The sequence below is a fragment of the Anser cygnoides genome, chromosome 5, assembly GCF_040182565.1.
Source record: "Anser cygnoides isolate HZ-2024a breed goose chromosome 5, Taihu_goose_T2T_genome, whole genome shotgun sequence".
NCBI classification, from domain to species: domain Eukaryota; kingdom Metazoa; phylum Chordata; class Aves; order Anseriformes; family Anatidae; genus Anser; species Anser cygnoides.
The window spans coordinates 31822840-31846088 of record NC_089877.1 but is presented as its reverse complement, the minus strand read 5'-3'; the positions used below and the strand labels follow the sequence as shown (position 1 = coordinate 31846088).

The window sequence follows — 23249 nt, the reverse complement described above, 5'->3', positions numbered from 1 at the left end:
GCTAAAAAAAATTAGGCCTATATTTAAGTTTGTTAAAAATAAAAATGGACAGATGGGTTTTGTCTGCAGTAGCAACCCATAGCAAAGGTTTTGCAAAAGGCATATGAGAAGCAAGACCATTAGAAAATAGTTCTTTCCCTGTCTCCTAACTTCCTGGAAACAGCAGTTTGTGAACACAGTTTGACAAAGATTGTATTTCTATCAAGGTGTTTTAATAGCTCTCTACAGACTTTTTTCTTATGAATTCGTATAGCTTTTTTTTTTTTAACCCATTCATGGTTTTGATATCCAAAATACATCAATGAGCTTGAAATTTTAATTTCATACAATTTGATTCTGCATTTCTTGAAGAAGTGCTTATCTTTGCTTATTGACTCCCTGACAACTTAATCAGGTATCCCCTAATTCTTGCTGTAAGATGCAACCAATAATCATTCTGTATTTTTTCCCTCCATGCCATTCCTGATTTTACCATCCTCTAATGTAATCTACCCTGGTTCTACCTTTCTAAGTGAAAGAAGCTGATATTTAATCTTTTATTCTATGGAAATTATTATCTTTGATAGTTTTTGTAACTCTTCTCCATTAATTATTTTTAAATGAGTAACACTGCATGTGTAGAACTGGGGATGTTATGAATTAAATAGGTCTTCTGTCCTTTTCCTAGTATTTCCCATTATTTCTTTTTTTTTTTTTTTTTGACCGTTTGAGCACTGAGATAGTATTTTTATGGATAGTTCTGTGAAAACGTTAAGAGAATTTTGATACTAGTATAAAGCCCTATTGTGAGATGTCAGTTTTTGCATAAGCTGGTGTATCACTCCTTCAACTATTTCTGAGAGCCAAAAATATTTCCACACCAGTATGTTGTGTTGTTTCTAAGTCTACCTAATGTCCTTAGGCTTGATCCCGACTCCCTTTCTTTCCTTCTTTCCTTCCTATCTTTCAATGTGATAATGGCAAAATTTCAAAGAGCTATATTGTAAGATTGTTGTGGGTTTTTTTTGTTTGTTTGTTTGCGTGTTTTTCTGGCTTTTATTTCTCATTCAACTAAGAGAAACCTATTTGTCTCATGTTCTAAAAAGAATATTCTTTGTCTCATGTTCTTTTTAGAACTCCTGTTTCTTTCTAGACCATGAAAGAAAACCAATGTCAGTGGATCTGGGAAATGCAATCCAAAAGGAAGTAGGTGTGGTCTCCTGTTGCTGCAGAACACTGAGCACAACAGTTTCCTGAGCCTTACTAGAAGCACTAAAATTAGCTGATACAATACTGGAAAAGAATTAACACAGAAAATTTCAGTACTTTGAGGGACCACAAGAAAAGGCAGTCATATTAGACAGACTGCAAATTAGACAGACTTTTCAATGGAAGACAATAAAAATGCATTTTTTTTTCGTATCAGCAAAGTGGCACATGCTTCAGTCAACAGCAGTCATTTCCTTAGTACGATTTCAGTCCATCTACATTTGGAAAAACAGCTCTAGACTGCTTAATAAACAAATGGTGAAAGATAATCAGAAATAGCTCAGAGAAGAAAAAAAGGAAAACAGAAAAGAGATTTGTTTTCGTTAGGAAAAATAGAATCAAGAAGACTAGGTAGGAATAATAAAAAAATAAAATGCTTTAAAAATAAAGTAAGAAATGGTTCAGCTTGATGAAAATAGTTGTAAGACAGGAAATAAAAGCATGATGTTTTTAGATAATACTCTGTATTTTAGGAAAATTTTCCTGATGGCAAAACACATTTACCTGTAGAAGCAGATGAAACTTGACATCCTGTGCCATTTAAAATCTCTCTAGATTATCTACTTAGCTTGCAGAATTATAACAGCTGTGAGCTTACTCTTTTGATAACTCCCTAGTGGAGGCCCCTATTTGTCAAGAACCTGCTCTGAAAAATAGATTCATAAGAAGAGGGAATTAAAATGATTATCCAAACTGAGTATCTCTATAAAATGACACAGAAATTTAATGCAGCAAGTGGTGTAACACATTAGCATGAACAGCAGTGGAATAAATACCTGGCTACACATCTCCCCTGGTCCACACACTTCATTTACTTTCATATGAAGAGGACACATTTTACTATAAAAAACTAAGTAATATTTGCTACATTAACCTTTCTCTCTCAGACAACTGCAAAAGCTAATGAAATGACTGGCTGTGTGAAAATTTATGAAATTAACTGAGTATCAGGATATATTTCACAGGGAACAGTTGCTGTCTTGATTATTACTAGTAATTACTTCGACATTAGATTGCTCATTTCTATGCTGCATAGGCATTTAGAGTCCACGGACATAGATATATTATGAAAGGATGACAGCTCATTTCACAGTACTGAGGACAAATTAAATCTATCAATTTGAAAATCTCAGCAATATTGACTGATTGTTACTTTAATATAAGTGCTAAAATAGGTGCTTTCTTCTTTGCCTTGTATGTATCAGTTTCCTCAGCAAAAGTGTATGCTAAATGTCTAACTTGCTTTATAGTACCTGTCACAATCATTTGGGTTTCTTGGAGTATTTAACATTACAGCCACTGTATCCAGAAAACAAACTCAGGTAGCAGCGTAGACTCTGTCTTTAATTCTCTGCAGTTTATAAAGACAAAGATGGCATTAGCAAGCAAAGCCTGTAAGCCGAGGCATCTGCTCAGATACAGAAATAAATACGATTTGTGGGACACTTCTTATCCTATTTGTTATTAATGCTTAATCCAGTCAGAAATAATAACAATTCATTTGTGCAACAAGACCCAGCCATTTACAGAGCAAGGAACTCACCTCTATACAAAACTATATTCTTTATGAATTTCTTCATAAGAAATATGTTCAGTTTCCGGTGAAGACACTATGACAGTTCCTGTAGAAATTTGCAGTTAAGATGCTCCCTTAAAGCTTTGATTATCAGTGAAGATGCTTGCTTCACATTGATCATAAAAAAATATAATGAATAATATAGGAATGCAGCACATTTAGAATTTCATTTGTATCAAAATAAGTGAAAAAACAGTACATTTCATTAGAAGCTGGAAGTCTCTCTTCTGCAAAATGATTTTTTAACTGGTATATGAATCATACTGTTGTCTACAACACAATTCATGATATTTAAAATCTGACAAATCATTTGGTACACATTTGCTGCTATCAGTTTCCCGCTATGGCAACAGTTTTGACTCTGCATAGGGTAGCCTGTAGTTTAGAAAAGAATCATAGAGGCAGGAAGCTCATGTAACCTAGGTAGAGTCCTTATTTGCTATGAGGAGACTATCACTTAAATGGATGCTCTTGTCCTGCTCTGCTCCTGCATGCCAAGTAACGGAGGTAGACTGCCTGGAGTCACACTGTTGTGCACAGTCTGTCTGGGTAAATCCAGCTGCCCAGGGAAGTTCTGTGTAAGTCTGAATAGGGAAAATAAATACTCCTAGATCATTTTTCAGTATCACAAGACAGAAATACTTAGGTTTTGCAACTTTTAGTAAAAGCATGACTCACAGAAAGAAAAAGTGGATGAAAGAAATTTGGAGCCTTTTTTTTTTTTTTAAATCATCTGTGATGGATTTCTCAGGCTGCCACAGTATGCTCAGCAAAACCTCCAAGCAGAAGTTAAGGTGGATTGGGATGGTCTTTCTCCAAGCAGTAGACTGTCTCAATACCCGTACCTAAAGAGGATACTACTGCATTTCAGGTATTTTTATGAGAATGGAGACGTTATATTCTGTAGTTTGCTGAAAAAGCCCAGCCACAGCTCCTCACAAATAAAGCAAGGACTTGAAATATCCATCAACTCCACAGCCCCAGTACCTACTTCAGAATGTGTTATGCAGGCTCATTCATTCAAACATGAATCCCAGAAACCTCTGAAGTCTGATAGATTCTAAGTTGTTTGACAACTTGTAGTTAAATTACACAAACTATAGTCTTGTTTTTCTTGGCACTGTACTCAAGAGCAAATCATATAAAAAACAGTAAACTCAACTTTTGATATTTCAATTTAACTTTATACCTGGCCTCTCCTCTTACTCACCACTGCAATAAACAATGCATATAATCCCTCTAAGTTTCCGCTTGCCCTCTCTTGCAACGTTCTGTGACAGCTCCTCTTTAATGTACACTTTCAACAATACGATATAAGCTTAGAGATACGTAGCTAGGACTAGAAATGACTGGATTCAAGAGACTTATATAGGAGTCCATTTTCATTGTTGTCCATTTGTTTTCTGTATCAAAAAAAAAACTTAGGCTCTGCCTGCAAAACATGGATAAAAAAATTAATTTATTAAGTTTATTAAGATTGTGCCACAGAAACAAAACAACTTTAATCTTTGATGAAAGCACATGATGACCAAAATCTTCCTACATACAATTTTAATAGTTCTCTTAATTCTCTAAGAATCTGTTAGAGAAATGGTGCTGTGGCTTTTTTCTTTTTTTTTTTTTCCCCTTAACTGATGGGGCTTCTTGTTTTTCAGAACAGTTATGCTAGTAGACTTTAATCTACCTACCTTTGAGCTTTTCAGGAGTTAGTTCCTAAAAATTAAGGATATGCACAGAGAGCAACACTATTAACACTCAAACACTGCAAGCTTAGTGGTGCCTGAAGCTACAACAAAAGCAATGCCAGCCAGCAGCTTCTAAAATACAAAAATAGCCAGTACTTCTTACCTTTTTATATATAAGATTTCGTCTGTCTGTGTAGCACTGGACTAAAAGTTTTTTCCCCATATGTATCACACAGAACATTAGACAAAATACAAACTTCCACTTTCAAGAGGTTAAGTATCTGCCAGACTATACAGCAAGTTCTTCTTTGAGAAGTTATGAAACCAGAATCACTAACTAATCAGTAAAAGGACATCTGAATATTGCATTATGTACTTAAGACTTCTTTTAAAAACAAAGATAGACACTGCAGGAGGCTGCATCTTTGAAATACTACGACAAGTTTCAAGTGGAATATTTATTTAAATAAGAAAAATCGTGCCACTAGTACTCATCGGTACAATGATGATATGGACTACAGCGATAACTCGTATGGTTTTCCTAGTCATTTACTAACTCTTCCCTTTTTCCATGCTGACAGACCCTCATATAATGCTCCTGTTAGATCAGCTGTGAAGTGTCAAAGTGCCTCCAAATAAAAATTGAATAATCTAAGAGAAGTTACTTTATTTCCTTTTTTAAATATACATATACAAGATATTTTATTTCAAAAGCACAAGAACATTATACAAGTTTCAAATTTACATTTTTGCAATTAAAGATACCAGTATGTGCATTATCAAATTTCTTCTGTCAGCTTGGATGGAACGGAAATCAGTGGCATAAGCATCTTGCGATCACTAAATACAGATTATACTCACAGTGAACAAAACTGCATAGTAATTTATGAAATGAAAGATGACCACACTAGTCAGTGAATGGTACGGGAGCCCATTTGCTCATTAGTATGTGCAAACATACAGAGATGCAACTTTGCCCCTTCCTCTCTCACTTCTTCAGATATAAAGATATTTCTAGAGCTTTAAACAGGAGCTCACCTGATCAAACCAGCTCGTGTCCTTATAAATATATTATAGTTCAGACAGAAATCAAAGTAAGAGTGATCTCACCACATATATATCAGAATTTTTGTATCAGTGAAGTGCAAGGTAACTGAAAGTTTTTGATAAATGAAAAGGTAAATATCAGAGGGGAAAAAGTGAATACAGTTTTGGTATCAATGAGACATCCATTTGCTAGTTTTAAAACGTTTTTCTTGGTAAGTGTTTTGATGACCTTAGAAATCTCCAGTGCATGCAAGTCTTCATCACAACTGCTTTTCTAAATTCACTGTGTACAGAACTGATGTTTGTCTTTAAAGAGTTGTATATTCAGGTTTAAAAAAAAAAAAAAAAATCAATATAAGGAGAATGGTCTTAACTGCAACAAAACAAAACCTGGAAAGCATACCGAAGCCAACTATTTGTATCACCAGGGAAGGATTATAGAGAAAGTTTTTTTTAAACAAGTATTTGAAATCAGAACAATGTTCGAGTCCGTCTGTATTCCCATTTTCAGACGAGTTCTGGTACTGTTCAGTGCACTCACACGTACTCTAAAAGCTTTAGAAACAAGGAGAACAGCTATATTTATATCTAAATCATTATTTGTGATTCTACCCTCGTCTACCCAGTAAGAAAAAAAAAATCACAAAAAGACACATTCTCAGATATCAATTTGAAAACCTCCCCTTGTGAGCCTTATTAACATGACACAAAAAATCCAAATAGCAAAGGGAGGGGAAATTTAGAGTACTGACAACTTCAAGCTTTGACACAAATGGGATATCCTGGGAAAGCATTTATACCCATTGCCTTACAAATTCCCTCATGTATATTATAGGTGAAATTCAGAAAACAGAACAACAAACATTTAGAACTGAAACAGAATCACATAGCATTGATAGAGTTCAATCACAATGTATTACTAACTACCAAAGGGAAAAGGGACAACTTAGCCACTTTTTTCTTTTCTGCTCTAACTAGCACTGAACCACTGAACATGACCCCCAAAACACATTTTCATTTATGCAGATAGGACTCCCATTGTGACAGAGTATGAAAGGTGGTAAATTCCCCAAACGTGGGCAAACAAACTTATTCCCAGTTCTAAAACTTGCTGGTTTAGGGCCTTGATTTTAGACTAGCGATAGCTTTGAAGATTGTTTAATCTGTTGAAGTCTCTGGCTCCTGTATAACTTGCAGAGATACACTACAACTATCTAACAATATTTTCCTGTTTGGCTCTCAGGGAAAACCTCAGGGGACAAACTAAAAGTAGTAAAACTAACCACAACCTAACCAAACAGCGTAGCTCTAACCTCTTCGGATTTACAACATTAATAGAGGACAAATTCATTAGATAAAGTGCAGTTCTGGCAATGCGAAAAGCACGGACTTTATTTTTTGATGCAACAAGCAAGATGGTAATTCCCCCATGCACTTTCTATGCACACTTCTCCTTTAAAGAGTTTATTAAAGACAACTCTTCATTAAATCCCAGGATATAGCAAAATGCAGGCTTTTTCTGCACAACTTCACGTTTGCTGTACCTGTTGCTACAGACTACTACAGACCTGGCACCACTTCCACCCCAACGTTATGCCACAGATCTTGACCTATTAAAAAGTTCCAGTAAGCCTGGAAAAAGAACACAAAGAAAGTAAAGCAACTTTTTCCTTAACAATATCATTTAAGTACACTCTTGAGGCAAGAAAAGAATGTGTGTGCCCTGAAGCACAGGATTTGGGAAGGTGTCCTCATCAAAATATGTGAAACAATTACAACTTGTCAAAGTGGAAATATTTCTGGACCTGAATATTCAAATAATAATTATACAAGGTGGCTTTCTTTTTCTGGGGAAAAAAAAGAGCAAGACATATGACATGAAATTCTGTTTCAATGTATCAATACTACATCAAACCTAGAGAATCCATAGGTTGTGTCTGAACTACAGTATCCACTTTAGAGTAGGTTATTTACTGCCACTCTCCTTTCCTTTTCCAAAGCACTGCCAAAAGGTAAAAGATTTCCCTAAAATCAGGAGACTCAAAGCAGTTGCCAATTGAATCCAAAGAAGATCTGGTTTGTTTCTTGGCTCCTGGCAATCTCCTCTATGATACAGTGTTGCTGCCATAGCAGATGGAGCTTCCGGTAACGTTCCCGACATAGGTGCAGGGGATTGCCTCTTCTTCATAGAAGGAAAGGGAGAATATACAAAAAAGCATATCAGAATATCATGTGACAAACTATTCCAGTAATAGTCTAGCATTAATGGTATTGACAGTAGACAGTAAAAATTGAATAATTGTATGAACAGAAACTCCAACAGGTCTACTGGAAAAAAAAATTTTACATGCAACAAACAGTGACTGTCATTTCCAAGATGACATTTTAGTAATGGCAGTTGCAAATTTCAGATTAAAAGTATAAAAAGTATTCTTGTGAAAATTAAGAAAATTTAACAGAACCGAGTAGATTTTTCCACTGCTAATGACCCATTCCCGACTAGAAACTGTCATCAGGATTTTGAAGTTAAACAAATTCACCAGACAAAGATACATATTTGTGCTCCACATGTTAGCAGGAACAGCATGGTGCCTAATAGGTATAAGACAGACAGACACCAAAATAGAAATGAAGAAATCAAGAAAGCTAAATATTTACTTACTTCAGTCCTGGATCTGTTTCTCCATATTCATCCAAGTAGGGAGCAGGATATAAGCAACCCCTGGTTTTACCTTCTATGAGGACAACTTTGCATTCCCTGATTCTTAAGGAAAAATAGCTTCATTTAAAATAAGCATCTTCAACACTGCCAGAAATTTACAGTATTTTTCTATTAGCTACAACTTTTGACAGCTTAGGTAGGTTCTAAATCAATAGTAGATTCAATTAGCTAGGATTTGTACAAGTTACTTTGCATCAACTCCTTGTTAAATACTTACCACGTGCAAGTATTTTCCACTTCATACATGATGTAAGCATGGAGTTAGTATCCCTGTAGCTTTGCACCAAATTCCCTGTTGCATACAATCCCTAGTAGGGCTATTTTACCTAATAGTTGAATAGTATGAATTACAATAGATTAAATAGCATGGATTATCTTTAGCTTAAATAGAGCTAAACCAGATCTAAACTAGCATCTCAATACCAACAGCAAGGAGACTTATCTATCACCACAAGTCAATTTTTAAAATTGATTTAAGTTAAATATATAATCCTTGTTAGCACTTAAGAATTTAATAAAAGGAGGAAATATCAAGCTTATTTTGTAACATGAGGATAGCCATCATGGGACCTTATTTCCATAGGTCTTTACTGAGTTATGAAGCAATATCTACGTATCTACACTCCATGCTACATTGTAGGGTAGTGGGATGAGAATTAGAATAGCTACCAGAAGCAGTCTTCAGACAGTAGAAGTCCTGCTCTAGGTAAGGAAAACAGTGAATTAACCTGTACAAAGCTCCTGAAGTTATTGGAGCTAGGTGGTTTTCCATACCAGAACCAGTTCAGGTAACTCCAGGATATCCCAAAGGCACGCATTCCATTTTGAACACTGTATTGCTCTGGCCTAGATCCACAAAGGTTTCATCTACCCTCCAAGGCGCAAGACAACTCCAGTCTAAAACAAATATCTCATTACCGTGATTTGCCTGTGCTAGCAATTCCAGATGCTCTGGAAAACTTCAGAGTTTACAGCCATGACTTTGCAACAGGTATGCACCTATATACACCTAGTTTGGGCTTGGGTGCTTAGCTACTTCATTACTCTACTTGAAGAGTTTTTTCTTGTTACAGTCACTTCTGTGGTTAGCTTAAGCAGCCACGAGCCACACAAGAAACATACCAAACACTATTCAGCTGATTAGCCTGCCAGTCTTAAGAATGTACTTCCCTCCATTTACAGCTGTATGCGTGCACAAGTCTGTATTTCATAAGTAATAGAATGAGAAAAAAGTCAATTTACAGTAACTCTCTCTCTGATTACATTGTGCAGGACAATACTCATCTGGAGCTACAAAGGTGTTCTGGTTTTGCCAACTTACAGGCCTCTGAATCGCTATTCCTACTGAGCCTCCTTAAGTGTGGAGAAAACTAAGTAAGAGTCACAGATGTTTAGCCTCTGACACCTCAACCGAGAGAAGAGTAGAGTAGGCTTGACAGATAAAGACTGCTGAAAAAATATCAATCCTAGAACTTTGGAGCCTTTATTTACAGCGTCATTTAAACTTACACAGCCTTAAAGAACAGTCACAAATTAGTTATTTCCTGTGGAAGATAGTACCATAAATAAGATCTTCTGAATTTAAGTCCCCAGGTTTCCATTTAACCTCATTATTAAAAATGTTACAATACATAATCCTCTAAACACACAGAAGCTCCACATAGCTCCTGCTATGCCTGAAATTAATCCTATTCTGAAGTAGAAATTCAACTATTTTGTGAACTAAGAACAAAGTAACTAGATAAAGATCAGTTCTTTCTTTCACATTCCTAAGTAGTAAAAGAAAAAATATGTATTCAAAATAGACTGGTTTTAATCATAGGAGATAATCTCTAGATACTAAATTCATAGAACAGTTCATTTGAAAATCCCAGCTTAAGGGAATGGTACGTGTAATTCCAATATACTTGGAAAATTCTAGCCCAACTAAACCATGCAGTATAAACTAGTCACATCACCTGGAAAACAGGCGTACTGGTTTTATACCTGGAACTCTATACTCATTCTATAAAGTATATGATCTGACTCAGAACCTAGAGAACGCACGACAACTCCCAGCAGTGGTATAACTTTCGGTATGCTACATTTTAGGTCAAAGCAATGTTATTTCACCTCAGAAAAGTCAAGTGCTTTGACAGTGTTTTGTTTTTTTTTTACCTTCAAATATCTCCTTTTATTCGTTAATAAGTTAAATTCTGGCTAGCTACTTACTTGAGAAACATACAGACACCAGCTCCACATTGAAGAGCATGAGACGTACAGGCTCCCAACTCCTCCCCATTCACAAGTTCTTGACAGCAAGTATTTTGGGAACACAACATAGCCCCACAGAACAAACATAACACTGGATGTTTTTGTTCATCATCAGAAGACCGTGGGCATCTAGAGAAAGCATAACCAGAATGTCAATTCAGAAATTTATCTTTCAAAGAAAAGCTAACAATCAATAACATTCCTAAAAAAAAGCCACACCTAAGACATATACTATGTCATAACCATGTTTCACATATCTACTTCCTCTGGCTCTGTTTTTACATCGCTTCAAAGATTTCACCTGCAAAATACCTCCTACAAGCAAGACGTTGGACTAGATGATCTGCTAAGTCCCTCCTCATCTGAATTATCCTGATTCACTCTTCCTGGCATAAAACAGTGTCAACCTGCTGGGCTTCTTGTGTCCAGTGCAACGATACTTTTCAGGTTTATGGGCCAAATCAAACCTACATTGCACTGGTGAAAAATGATCAGCAGATTAAGGTACAATAATTTGATGTGTTATTCTACCAAACACAAGGAACTTCATTCAGCAAGCTGCTGTACAGCAGACTTAAAACAGTTGTTACAGTATGGACCAGTATAAACACAACAGTGCCTTCACTTCCACAAAATCATTTCTGTATACAGTTGTAACAGCAGTTACAGTAACTGCACAAACATCAAAATGACAAAACGCCCAGCAAGACAACTAAATATATCATACCTTACCTAAACTGAGATGCTTGATTCAGAAGGCAGCTATAGTCTTCAGGAAGCTCTATTAAACTATTTCTTTTCCTAGGATATCTGTGTAAGTAAAAAAGAAATATTACAAGAAAAATTATCATCACAGCAAAAAAAACATGATGGACAGCTATAAATCACGATCCTGTTAAGCTTTTGGTCCATTCTGCAAACTTCTGCAGTTCCAGAACAGCTCTTCAGTCCTAGAAGCCCAAGTGAGAGGCTTCACATGGGAGCTTCAGCATTTCTACATTCCAGCAGTTTCAGCAGAGACCACAAAATTAAATTGCATATTTAACACATGTACAAAGACATTTCAAGTTTCTGTTAGCTTTTCTTTTTCCTTAGAGAAGGCTACATAACTTGGTTAACAGAATACTGTATATTCTTGATGAGAATTCACTGTGTGAGGAATAACATAAAGACACTTAAAGAGAAATGACTTTTGGTAGTACAGCATGAGAAAGAAAACAAGCACTGCTAACTTGCTCACAAACAAGCACTTAATTCTTTGAACAGTTTTAAGTAAAAAACAAAGGAAGAAAAAAACTACTAACCTTATTGCAATGCTTTTCCCCTTTAAACAACTTAGCACCACTGGGTCAGCACACCACCTATTTCAAAAACATTTGCAGAAAATAGTCTATGATAATAATATAACTTTAGTATCCATAAACTAAACTACGAAGAAATGTTTGCTCTAGCAAACATAGAGCATAGATAAAATGTTGATAGTTTAGCTTAAACTTAGCAAGGAAAACCTGCTACTCTTTACAGTTTTGCTTCAAGAAAAGAATATTTTAAATTTGCATGCAAAAGAAAAAAACTAGATGAAAAAACAATGCTCAAAATGATCAGTATTTCCTTGCGTATTAAAACTCAGAGTTGAGTTACAAATGTGAGCAGTCCTTATTGATGTATTGACATAGCAAGTTCTCATAAAGTTAAGTGGGCTACAGTGCATAGCTCCTTTTGGAATACATCTACTGAAAGATACAATATAAGATAATATCATACTGTCTACTAAGAAAACATTTATTACTTTTATTTAATAACCATCACCCAATGCTTATTTTACAATGCATTACTGCCAGATTTTTTTTTTATATTCTTGCTTAGAATAGCCAAACACACCTAACAAAAAAAATAGTAGACATTGGCAAGTTACAAAACAGATGAATTGGTAGCTAAGATGTATTATTTCTATAAAGCAGGAGAAAGCAAAGATAACTGTAAGAGATGGTCAATCTAGTAACCTTCATCTAACACACTTCTCAACAACTGTTCAGCTTAGTCTTCTGGAATAAGATTCCTTCAGAAAATATAGGGGAAAAAACTCACACGATGACTTGACAACTGTTAGTATTACATAAAATAGGTGGTTTCTCACTCAAAACCTGTTTTTGGCTGGGAACACTATGATGGATTTGTTAGCCCTGCCTCTGGCGATCTCTTTCTAACATTCACAAGAACCTGCAAGAGATCTGTGCTGTCTTATGAGATCTGTGATGTTTTTGTGCAAACATGTAGGAACATAAGACAAACTTATTAAATAATATACTTGCAAACATGCTATTAATTTATAATCACTTGTACACACTACAAATGCAATTACAGCAAACTTCTATGTAGGAAGCTATTTAAGGCAGATAATTGAGGGAAGATAGGCAACAAAACAGAACAGAGGCAAAAACCCAAAAAGCTAATTTATGCCAGAGAATTCTGACAAGAACCAAGAATAATAATGCTACCATGGGCTATAACAGTCACAGTAAATACATGAAGACATTTTCCAACACAATAAAGCAGGATTATTCTATTATTCTCAGAGATGAAGGTTGAGGGGTGGTGGGTAGTTGTTTATTTTAACTTGGGTTTCTGAGTAAAGAATTTTAGCAATTATTTCCTTATTGTCAGATCGCAATGTACATGATACTAAAAATGCACCTTTTAACCATTAAGCTAACTTCTACATTCATCAGTTTATTTTGGAAATCCAGAGAAGATAAAAAGTACAAAGCCTCATATGGCAGGCTATAAAATTTTCTGTGTTCTCATTTCATAGCTCGTGTAATCAGCAGTTTTGCTATTGACAAAAATAGACTAAAGAACAGCAAACTGTATACCAAACACATAAAGGTTTATGATAACTTCTCTGTACATGAACCAATTTCACGCATGTCTGCAAGCACGAGTTCTGTAGTCTATGGTAGTTTCATGTTTAAGTTACTAGAGAATATGTTTTACGTTTAAGTACTTTTAAAGATTCAGTATACCTACGCACGTCAAATGAACATTTACAACTCTAATATGAACTTGAGTTTGATTATTAAGAAATTTGACCTATTCCCACAAAGTCATTACACTGCAAAAACATGGCCTGTCCATTCTCAATTAGTACCTTTGAAGCAGTGGATTTACAGTGTCCCAGTATTCCTGGAAGAGCAGAAATAAATTGGTGGGTAGAGAAAGGTAACTACAAAGTGCCTTGAACTGCCCTTCTTCAGAAACTGTGAAAGAAAAAGAAAATACGAGCAACTGTTAAAATGTTTCCGCACTGCTGAATACTTCATTCAAAATACAGTTCTTGTGATCCTTCTTCCATTGAATACCTATCTCCCAGCCAGAATATAGCTCCGTACATAGTATAATTGACTGTAACTCCATTGACTTAATCAGGGCCATGACAATTTGCATTAGCTGAATATCTGCTTTACATCTGTTAATAAATCGATTGTTATTATATTAAGTCATGAATAAGTCATTATTAAAACAGAATTCCTTGCTTAAACTCCATTTCACTGCACAATACATAAGACATGTTGGTACAGCAGATTTCCCTATTTATCATATTTTATCTTTTCACTATACTTTGGGCCTGCAATGATATTTAATTTTGCTATGATCAAATCAATGCTAACACACAAAAAGTTGTGCGAGATTAATAGCTTGCTGAGTGGTCATTTATTGGCTCTTAGCTGCAGAAAATGGAACTGTGGCTTCACCACAGAGAATCCTTCCTACAGAAGGAAAGTTCCAGACTGACAGAAATGACAAGACCATATCCCAAAGTGCAGAGATTTTAACTTGCATATCCTAATCAAATTCAAACTTAGTTCAGTTTATATAAATTAAGACTACATTGTCTCAGTTGCTCGTAACAGTTTGGATCATCCTTTCCAAGCAGTTGATGATTGTTTTTCCCTGCATTTTGACAAAAAAATTGTTTCTGTTTTAGTATCTGTAATGAATTAGAATTCCTTAAGGAAGAGGTTTAAGCTCTACAACATGCTTTATTTCTACAAGGCTTTATTTTGCTACATCTGTCTTAATATTTACCAACATTAGCAACTGCACAAGGTTTTCTTTTCTTTTTTAATATACTCCAGGCTATTTCTCAGATAAATGACCCTTAAATTAGTGTCTTTGTATCCACAAATACTACCTATACATCGTTGATAATTCATGTATTTGCACACACTCAGAATTAGCTCTTTCCCATGCCAAAAAAAAAAAAAAAAAGGCTTACACCACCCCACTTCTCATACCTGTCCCTTCCTACACAAATCAGTATTTCCTTTTCTTTCACAGTCTTAACGTATTAGGTATTATTATCATGAATATTTTGAAACCCCATTACTCCAGGAAAAGAGTAAACAACCTCAGGATATAGATACATTTGCTTTCTCATATTTACCTTGTTGTAGCTCCTCAGGTGGAGACACTCCCAGCAAATAATGAAAAAATAAAGCAGCGCAACGAAGGTAAGGCATGATGCCTTTTTTAACACAATCCCATACAAGCCAGCCTGGAATATCCTGACTAAAGCAACTGTAATACACAAGTGAGAAATATCTGCAGTAATTCACAATGAAAATCCTCAGAGCACTCTCACATTTTGGCTAGCACTGGTAGAATTGCATCTGAGTAGAAGCAGCACTGATGTACTCCAAATTCTGCAAAACACAGCCAGCAGCACCTAACTTCAAACTTTCCTTTTACCTAAGGAATGAGTATTGAGTATATGCAGAACACTTACATCACACCTTCAAATTATCTCAACTGATATTTCTCAGGAATATAAAAAATGAATTGCCAATAATAAGCAGTCCAGCAGTAGGCAACTCTTTATACTCCAATTTAAAAACTGTGCAATATAGCATGACACATACAACAACTGATGCTTATGCTTTTTTATAACGTAAAATCCACAGTTCCTTGAAATGGTGACAGTGCTTTTCATTAACATTCTGAATAATGCAATCCAAGGACGATTAAAATACAGAAGAAAAACAAAAAGCAGACAAAAACAAAATCAAAATACCCTTCATGTGCAACAAAAATAGCAGAGTTCAAAAAATTAATGTGCCTCATAATTCAGATTGTTTTAAGCTATCCTAGTCCCATTTTTGACCAAAAATACTGGAGTAATAATCATCTCAGTAATTGTTCTTGCAGTTTGTATGCTATCAGCATTTAGTCTAGATTTGATAGTACATTTAACTAACCTACAGTGTCCCTGTTTTCAAAAAACTTCAAACATAGCTAATTTCACATTTACACGAACAGGATGTTCACACAAATATTAACTGCAACCTTCTGAGGAACAACACGTAAAGCTGTATTATAACATCATTTCAAAATTATTATTCAGAACATGCTGTTTAAACACAGATAGGTCAGAGTTAAAGACCATGTGTACACAGAAATTAAAACACTTAAAAGTTTCAGATTGGAAATCCAGTTTCAGCTGGATTGCCTTGGCAATTAATTCCGTATTTGGTAACCTGACTTGCCAAAACACACAGCAACTATCGTGCATGTGAAAAATTACTCCTATTACTCAAATACCAAATTTTAAATGTTTAAAAATTTAGACATAAGCTTTTAGACATGTGGCAGCACTGTCAATCCTAGGAAAACATCTTTGCAACTAGCCTTTGGGGGTTGCAGTTGGGTCATCTTTAACGTTCCTTCCATCCCAAAACATTCTATGATTCTACAACGATAAATCAAAGCAGAATTTGTAGAGGGTGCATCCACATTTTCTAGCTTATTTTGTTATCTAGATAACAAACCACTCGAGCCTGTAGCTATAACCATCGAAAGTCTGGTAAGAAAGGCACTAGTGCTCAAGCAAATAAATAATTTTGTTTAGCTGTGCACTATTCACCCTTCCTTTTATAGTAGAATTATTTCCTTCTGTTTGGAAGGAAAATCTGTAACAGAAATCTAAAAAATTCAAGGCCAAAAAAAATAACCTCTCCCTACTTTACCTTACACAGTTTGTGACTGCATAGCCCTCCAGAATGGACGTAGGTGATTTTTCATCCTTAAGACTAAGAATTTACTCTGTTGCCTACAAGTTATTGCCTAGGGTGTTTCTAGAAAACACAATACTATAACTGAACTGCTACTTACCCACTAGTGTACTGGCAAACCTCTCTACAGAAAGACTGAGCAGAATATGCCTCTTCACTGTTGTCATGTGATCGAGCTGTAGGGGATTCTGCACAAAGATGAATCACACTGTAAATGCACTTCATTTGTGACACACATCTCATTTTATATAATCTGACCTCTTGTTCAATTGTATTACAGAAATGTTTCCACTTTATTTTGCTTAATTCTTTTCTATTTGTTGTTTTTAGCCTAAGAAGTGTTCTCCTAAAACTGCGTGCTATAAAGAATAATATTGATTAGCGCCCCTCTGCTTGACCTCATGTAAAAACTGCTTCCTTTCCACAATCTTCTGAAGTTATTGTCGTATATGGATTAAGTTACAGGAAATTGTTTCCTTTTTTTTTTTTCTCCTCATTTTTCCCCTCCTGTCATGTTCAAGAAAAAGCAAAATTGTAGCTAGGACTAACTGTAGGTTACTGGCAGTATTTAACAGTAATATGAAATACAGAGAAAAGTTAAATTCCTCTCTATTAGCATAGAAGATTCCGTACTTCAGATGTAGGCATTAAATAGGTTGAAGGGTAAAGAAAAGTATATTTCCAAAATCCATGCTAGTTCTCACTGTGCAGCTCAGAGCGCTGCTGCTGGGCAGTGCTTTGTTTCTCCTACAAGGAGTGAAGAGTGTAAGAAGCTGCCTACATGACTGACTTGATCAAGCACTAATGTATAAGTGTTTTGTTTTCTTCTGCAAAACACACAAAAATTATATAATAAAATGCTCCGAAAATGATATAGAGCTACTTTAAAAAAAAAAAAGTTATTTCTACCTAGCACTAAATGTCATCTATTATGAGAAAGTTCATACCTGGAAGACACCAATGGTTACTATCAATATGTTCATCCATTATTTTTAAGAAATTTTGTAAAATGTTAAAATAATACAACCCAAATACACACCTACCTTTTGCTGAAGAGATAACTATTTGTGTTATGTGTGCTAGTGTAGTCAGATGGAAGAGGTAGAGGTGGTTATAGGCTGAACTAATTGATGAAGGTTGCAAGTCTACAGCATCCTCCCAGTATAAAGATGGAAACGATAACACAGTTCCCACCTACAGTGAAAGGGAAGGAGTAAATATTAAAGTAACAAAAATTTGGTAATAATTACATGGGTAATATGAATTATTATAACTTACATTCTCACTATATGGTTACGTTTCATTCCTGTAGTCAATTAAAATGCATTCATTTATCTTGCTAGTTTTAATTCACAAAGTGTAAACAAAAATCATTGAAAATAAACACATTGTGTCCCACTAGCATGTAGGAAACTCAGACAGTTCCATTGTACTTGCCAGTTTATAGATAGCTTGTCTGTTTCCTAGAAAGCTTAATTTCTGGTTCATCACATAAGAAAAAAGCACATTACAAAAACACTAGAAAGGAGACTAAGCACTGGTTAGAAAGGCAACCAGTGCAAACCAGTTTTTGTTTTAAGGTAGAAAAAGCTATAATAGAGATTTGCATTAAGAATAGAAAGAAAAGGCTAAGAAATAGACAAAAGAAGATAATGAGAGCGAACATGAATGAGAAGGTACAAGAAGCCTGTTGAGACAAAGAGGAAATGAGCGGAACATAAGCTGAGAACTGGTATATTTCTCAGGTTTTTTTTGGAAGTTTGATAGCAATGTAGGTGGTAAAAAGATTAAGATTACAAGCATGAAATTCCAATAGAGTGAGACAAAGACTTGAAAAATAGATAAACAGCAGAACTAGACGTAAAACACCTGCATAGCAGCCATACCTAATAATATGCTTATAGGCAGTGCACATATGTAATAATTTAATTCATACAAGTGAACAGAATGCGGGACTACCCACAGGGTAAAATTACACAAAAACCAACACTCTAAAGAAGTGTATTAATAGGAAGAATAACATAAACCTACTTACCAAAACGTGGAACATATCTACTTCTAAGAGGGATGGAGTATCTTCCATTTTGAAGTTTGGTAGAAGAACTACAAAATAAAGATATTAATTATGTATTTGTTATGCACTTTCCTCTTTCGGAATTAACTGCAAAATCTGAATCTAGTGTCAGAGCCTGAACCACTTGTGTTTTCATCAAAAAAAGTCTAAGCCTCTGAAGTGATAAAGTATCTAGCTATTTAACTGCTTATCACTTACTTCACTGCATCTATTTAGCAACTTCCACATGCCCAAGCAGCTCAAAATTTTCATGACAACCTCTTCAAAATTCTGAGATAAAAATCTCTCATTTATTTCTTCATCTCACCCTTAACACCATGTTAACACAATTTAGCAGAATCCGAAAACCTGTACCACACCTAAGCATCCTGTCCAATATAAGGCGTCAAATAAATACAAGGCGTGTCAAATAATGGGATTCACAAAGGCCACCACATTAAACAGATCAGCAAGAAACATGGGGGACAGGTATGTGTCTCAACCCAGTTCTACCCGAAATACAGGTATCTTAAATTTTTTTGAGGACTTCAGTGATACAGAGCTGGGTCAACAGAACTATCATTTACTTTAATTCAAGCAAAACTTGGTGATGTAAAGGAACATAAGAGAAACTGAAGTTAGCGTTGTTGTCAGTAGTCTGTCCTTTCCTTTTATGCTGCATTAATGGCGTGCATCATCTTTTAACAGAAACTTCTGCAACACAAAAGATAGGAAAGACAAGGAATACAATACCTCCTAGAAGACGAATCAGATGTTTTTGAATCAGGACTTGTGGTGACGTTGTTCTCTGAGCAGCTGCAAACTGCACTAATGCTTTAAGGCCGCTGTGCTAGAGCACAAGAGAAAACAGTTGGACAGGAACAGATAACAGTGAAATAAATCAGTAAGAACATACCCCTACAAATAGAAAACATCGATAAGTGAATTCATAATAAGTAAATTAAATATGAAGTAGAAGCATGCTGTCCAGTATGGTTTTTATGTTATCAATCTAAACTAAGTATTTTCAGATAGCTCTCCACAGAGAATGATCTTGATGCCAGCAGTTTCAACAACATATGTGTAAACGTATTGCAAATCTACTTGCTCATACCTGTCTATTTTGTAGAGATCCAAATAAAGGCTTGCCTTCTGTTTCCAAGAGGTTTTCTTAAAATTAAACACAGAAAAAAAAAATTAAGTTGCTTTGTTTTACAGGAACTAATGTAAAATTTCTGTTTGTCTTACACACTTAACTTGTTAACTTAATGCAAGATAATTTTTCTTCTTAGTATACGTCTTTCTCTTTAAAACTTAGCATAATTCTGATAAACAACTCACTTAAAATTTTCTTGAAAAAATCCAGCTTAAAATCGCTCCAAAGGCTTGCCACATAAATGGCTGTAATAGGCATTTAAAAAAGAAGTTAGTTTTCAGATCTTCCTAACTATGGATTTAAAGGAATGGTAATTCATATTAATAAGACATTCTTTCGTGTTTTTTTTTCCACCACATGTATGGTTAGCAACTTCAGAATATGAAAGACCACATTTCTTCAACAAACTGTATAAGAATTCTTTAGTAATAAAGACAAAAGAAAATAATGAACCCTGCCACGTAGTTGATTCAAGGATAATTAAAAATATTAAAGTGTTAAGAAAGTGTTTTTTTTTTTTTTGAAGAAAATCCAAAAGAGGAAGTGCTGTTTCATACTTGTTAGATATTTAGCTGCACAGTAGGCGCATGCATGTCAAAGATCTTTGTCAGCCTTGAGATATTCAAATGTACTTAATTAGTAACATGGAACATGATTGCTCCCAGCTCTCATAGGTTAAACTCACTAATGTTGGCACTACATACATTAATCAGATATTTTATGAACTACCATGTAACAAAAACATCCTTTTATTTATACTGGATTAAAGATTATCATGTTATTGTCCATGTAATTACATATAATAAATATTATTAATCTATTACATATTGTTCTTCCTTCTATAGAACTATCATTATAATTGATAATTTGTAATTTATAGAAGCAGATAGTATACAATTTTACAATTCAAACGATCTTAAGAGTTCTGAGTCACAAAAAGAAGCAAACCCAAATTACACTTTACCTATACACTGGATGGTAAAAGCACATGTGCTCCAGGTCATCATAGGGATTCGATAATCAGCTTCGTTTGGAGCAACTTTTAGTCCAACTCTATAAATGGTGGTTGCAAACAGAATAAGCATCTCCTTGATACTGCTTGAGTATTTGGCTCTGCAAAAGTAAGCAAAGAATTTCAAGATAATTTCTGAACTATTAATAATGCTTGTTACTTAGAAGTCAATCAATCACTAACAAAATCAAGGTTATTCATGAAAGAATTATTGAATACAAAGACCATTTGTCTGTACAGAGGAGAACAAAATCACTAGCATCCAGTAGTAAACAAGTACCTTGATATATCAGCATCTGAAAACAAGTGAAAGCTATCCCTGAAACAGACATACAGCAGAAACATTAAGGCAGACAGAGTTTAACTAACGTGCCCAGAAGCACAGAAAGCGGTGAAAATCACTGGAATTGTGGATTAGAAGATTCTAGAGTCATAGTTCTGTACTAAGAGAATAAGAACTGCCAGACTGGGTTTGAAAAAGAGGTCCATCTAGCTGTGTATAGATCTGACATGCAGTGAACACTGAAGTACAGGTAAGGCCATATTCAGACCAAAAAATTCAATGTTTTCCCTCAATACGTATCCTGAAATATACTTAAGTTATTTTAGGGAGAATTAATATAGTGTAGAAAGAACTTCTGGTAATACTTACGAGGACTGAACTCCAAAACTAAGGATAGAATTGAATTCTAAAGCAGAGCTTCCCAATCCCTTGTTGACGAAAGCTGGAGCATTTTGTTTTTCTCCTTCCAGAAGAAGAAATTAGATCCACATTAGAATTCAAAGAAATTGTTACAGTTTTTATAGTAGCCTAACAGAAGTGAGACTTGTATTTTTAACTGTTTTGAAAATAATTATTAACAGACTTCACCAGCAAGACTGTTTTCTAATCATCCCTAACATTTTCTTCTATTCCCAAAAACATGAAGATTAGAAGTAGTGCTTTGCTACTACTTTTTCCTCAACTTGGCGAGGAAACTATAGCAGAAGCCACAAAAAAAAAACACAACACTTTCCTGCACCACAGGACTGCAAGGAAAGCATTGATTCTCTGGAACTTCTGTTTTCTAAACAGTCATAAACGTTTTCATTTTGGCCCCCTTAATTTATTTTTTCTCCTTTTTACTACAAACTATTAGGCAAAAAAAAAATAATTAACTTTGAGTGTTAATTGGTAATCATCCTATCTAAATGTATGTAACTTTCTTCTACAGGGAAGGCAGCAGGAAATTAAAAGAAATCAGAAAACTGGTGAGTTTTCTGGAGAGCACTTTGAAATCAAGGTATCAGCTTAGAAAGGGCTGTGCCTTTAACCCCAACTTTATTTTATACTGTCTTGATTGATACCAAAACGTACCCTTTATTTGATATTTTCTGTTGACATTACTTAAAACACGCACTGGAATATCAGATACCCCACAGAAAAGCTTCAGAAGGAAGATAATAAACAAACCTTTTGCGTTTTTCACACTGTAGCCCGATATCCTGACTAGGATAATTTCCAGCCACCTAGCTAGGGACAGAATTTGAGCTACTGCCTCTGCATCCTCACTGAGAAAAAGAAACGCAAAGAAGTTGTTACTTCAACACTCAAAGGATCTTTACAAATGATCTTTAAAAACAAAATGTGCATAGATCAAAACACAGTAACTCCATCTTTGCACAGTTTTGCACGCTTTGTAAATTTTGAGTAAATGCTACCAAAACAAGCATTAGCTATACTATACTATTAGCTGTACTATATCTAAATCTTTTCTCTTTCGGTGTACACTCCAAAAGTAGTTAGTCCAGAAATGCTTTAGAAAAGGATTCTGAGAGGAAGCATATTTGGGTGAGTAGTCAATAAGGAGATAAGTAGTCTTTTATACAGATTAGGAAGGTCAGCCCGAGCTTTCCTTCCTAAAATTTCAAAAGCCAACCCAACCCAAGGTCACACTTCTAAAAGATATATATACACATATAAATATAGATATAGAAATTTAAAGGCTACACAATCTGGAAATTCACCTGTTTATTTTTTGAGCCTGCAATGGAACGATAGGAATCACGGTATTGCACAGAGATTTGCAAAGTGGGCAAAGATACTCTCCATTCTCCAAGTCAAATATCTGTTCAACATGCAGACGTTGTCGAAAGTTCAGCTGCATGGCTTCAAAGTACCTACGACATTGAAAAGGGAATTGCTAGAAAATGGAATGGCTCAAACATGACCTGAAAACAAATGCTCAAGTAATGAAAAGTGTTATTATCTACAAGTACTTATCCAAGCCAACAAATAAGTCTTTTCCTTTTATAACTATTTCATATGTTTATACAGGAAAGTAAAATAGAACCTTTGATCATCTATTTGAACTCATTCAAAAAGGCATGGTATACCAACTTAGTCAAAATGATGGTAACTTTTTCTTGCTTTTAAGATCCTTCAAAAT

The 23249-nt window shown here is 35.0% G+C and overlaps 1 protein-coding gene across 4 annotated transcripts in view; it reads right to left on the bottom strand.

The window, feature by feature from the left end:
* Positions 1-667: 667 nt before the first annotated feature.
* Positions 668-23249, bottom strand: part of UBR1 (ubiquitin protein ligase E3 component n-recognin 1) — a 71244-nt gene continuing 48662 nt past the window's right edge. For all 4 annotated transcript variants that reach the window (XM_013191821.3, XM_066998702.1, XM_048065317.2 and 1 more), the window contains 16 exons: positions 22828-22980; positions 22274-22371; positions 21473-21566; positions 20773-20921; positions 19767-19822; positions 19406-19502; positions 18635-18702; positions 17643-17793; positions 16700-16787; positions 14976-15109; positions 13680-13788; positions 11836-11892; positions 11264-11341; positions 10490-10660; positions 8219-8320; positions 668-7738 (listed from right to left, as the gene is read on the bottom strand). In XM_013191821.3, the coding sequence (XP_013047275.3) occupies positions 7597-7738; positions 8219-8320; positions 10490-10660; positions 11264-11341; positions 11836-11892; positions 13680-13788; positions 14976-15109; positions 16700-16787; positions 17643-17793; positions 18635-18702; positions 19406-19502; positions 19767-19822; positions 20773-20921; positions 21473-21566; positions 22274-22371; positions 22828-22980 (1747 nt within the window). In that variant the 3' untranslated portion in view covers positions 668-7596. The remainder of the gene's footprint in view (positions 7739-8218; positions 8321-10489; positions 10661-11263; positions 11342-11835; positions 11893-13679; positions 13789-14975; positions 15110-16699; positions 16788-17642; positions 17794-18634; positions 18703-19405; positions 19503-19766; positions 19823-20772; positions 20922-21472; positions 21567-22273; positions 22372-22827; positions 22981-23249) is intronic.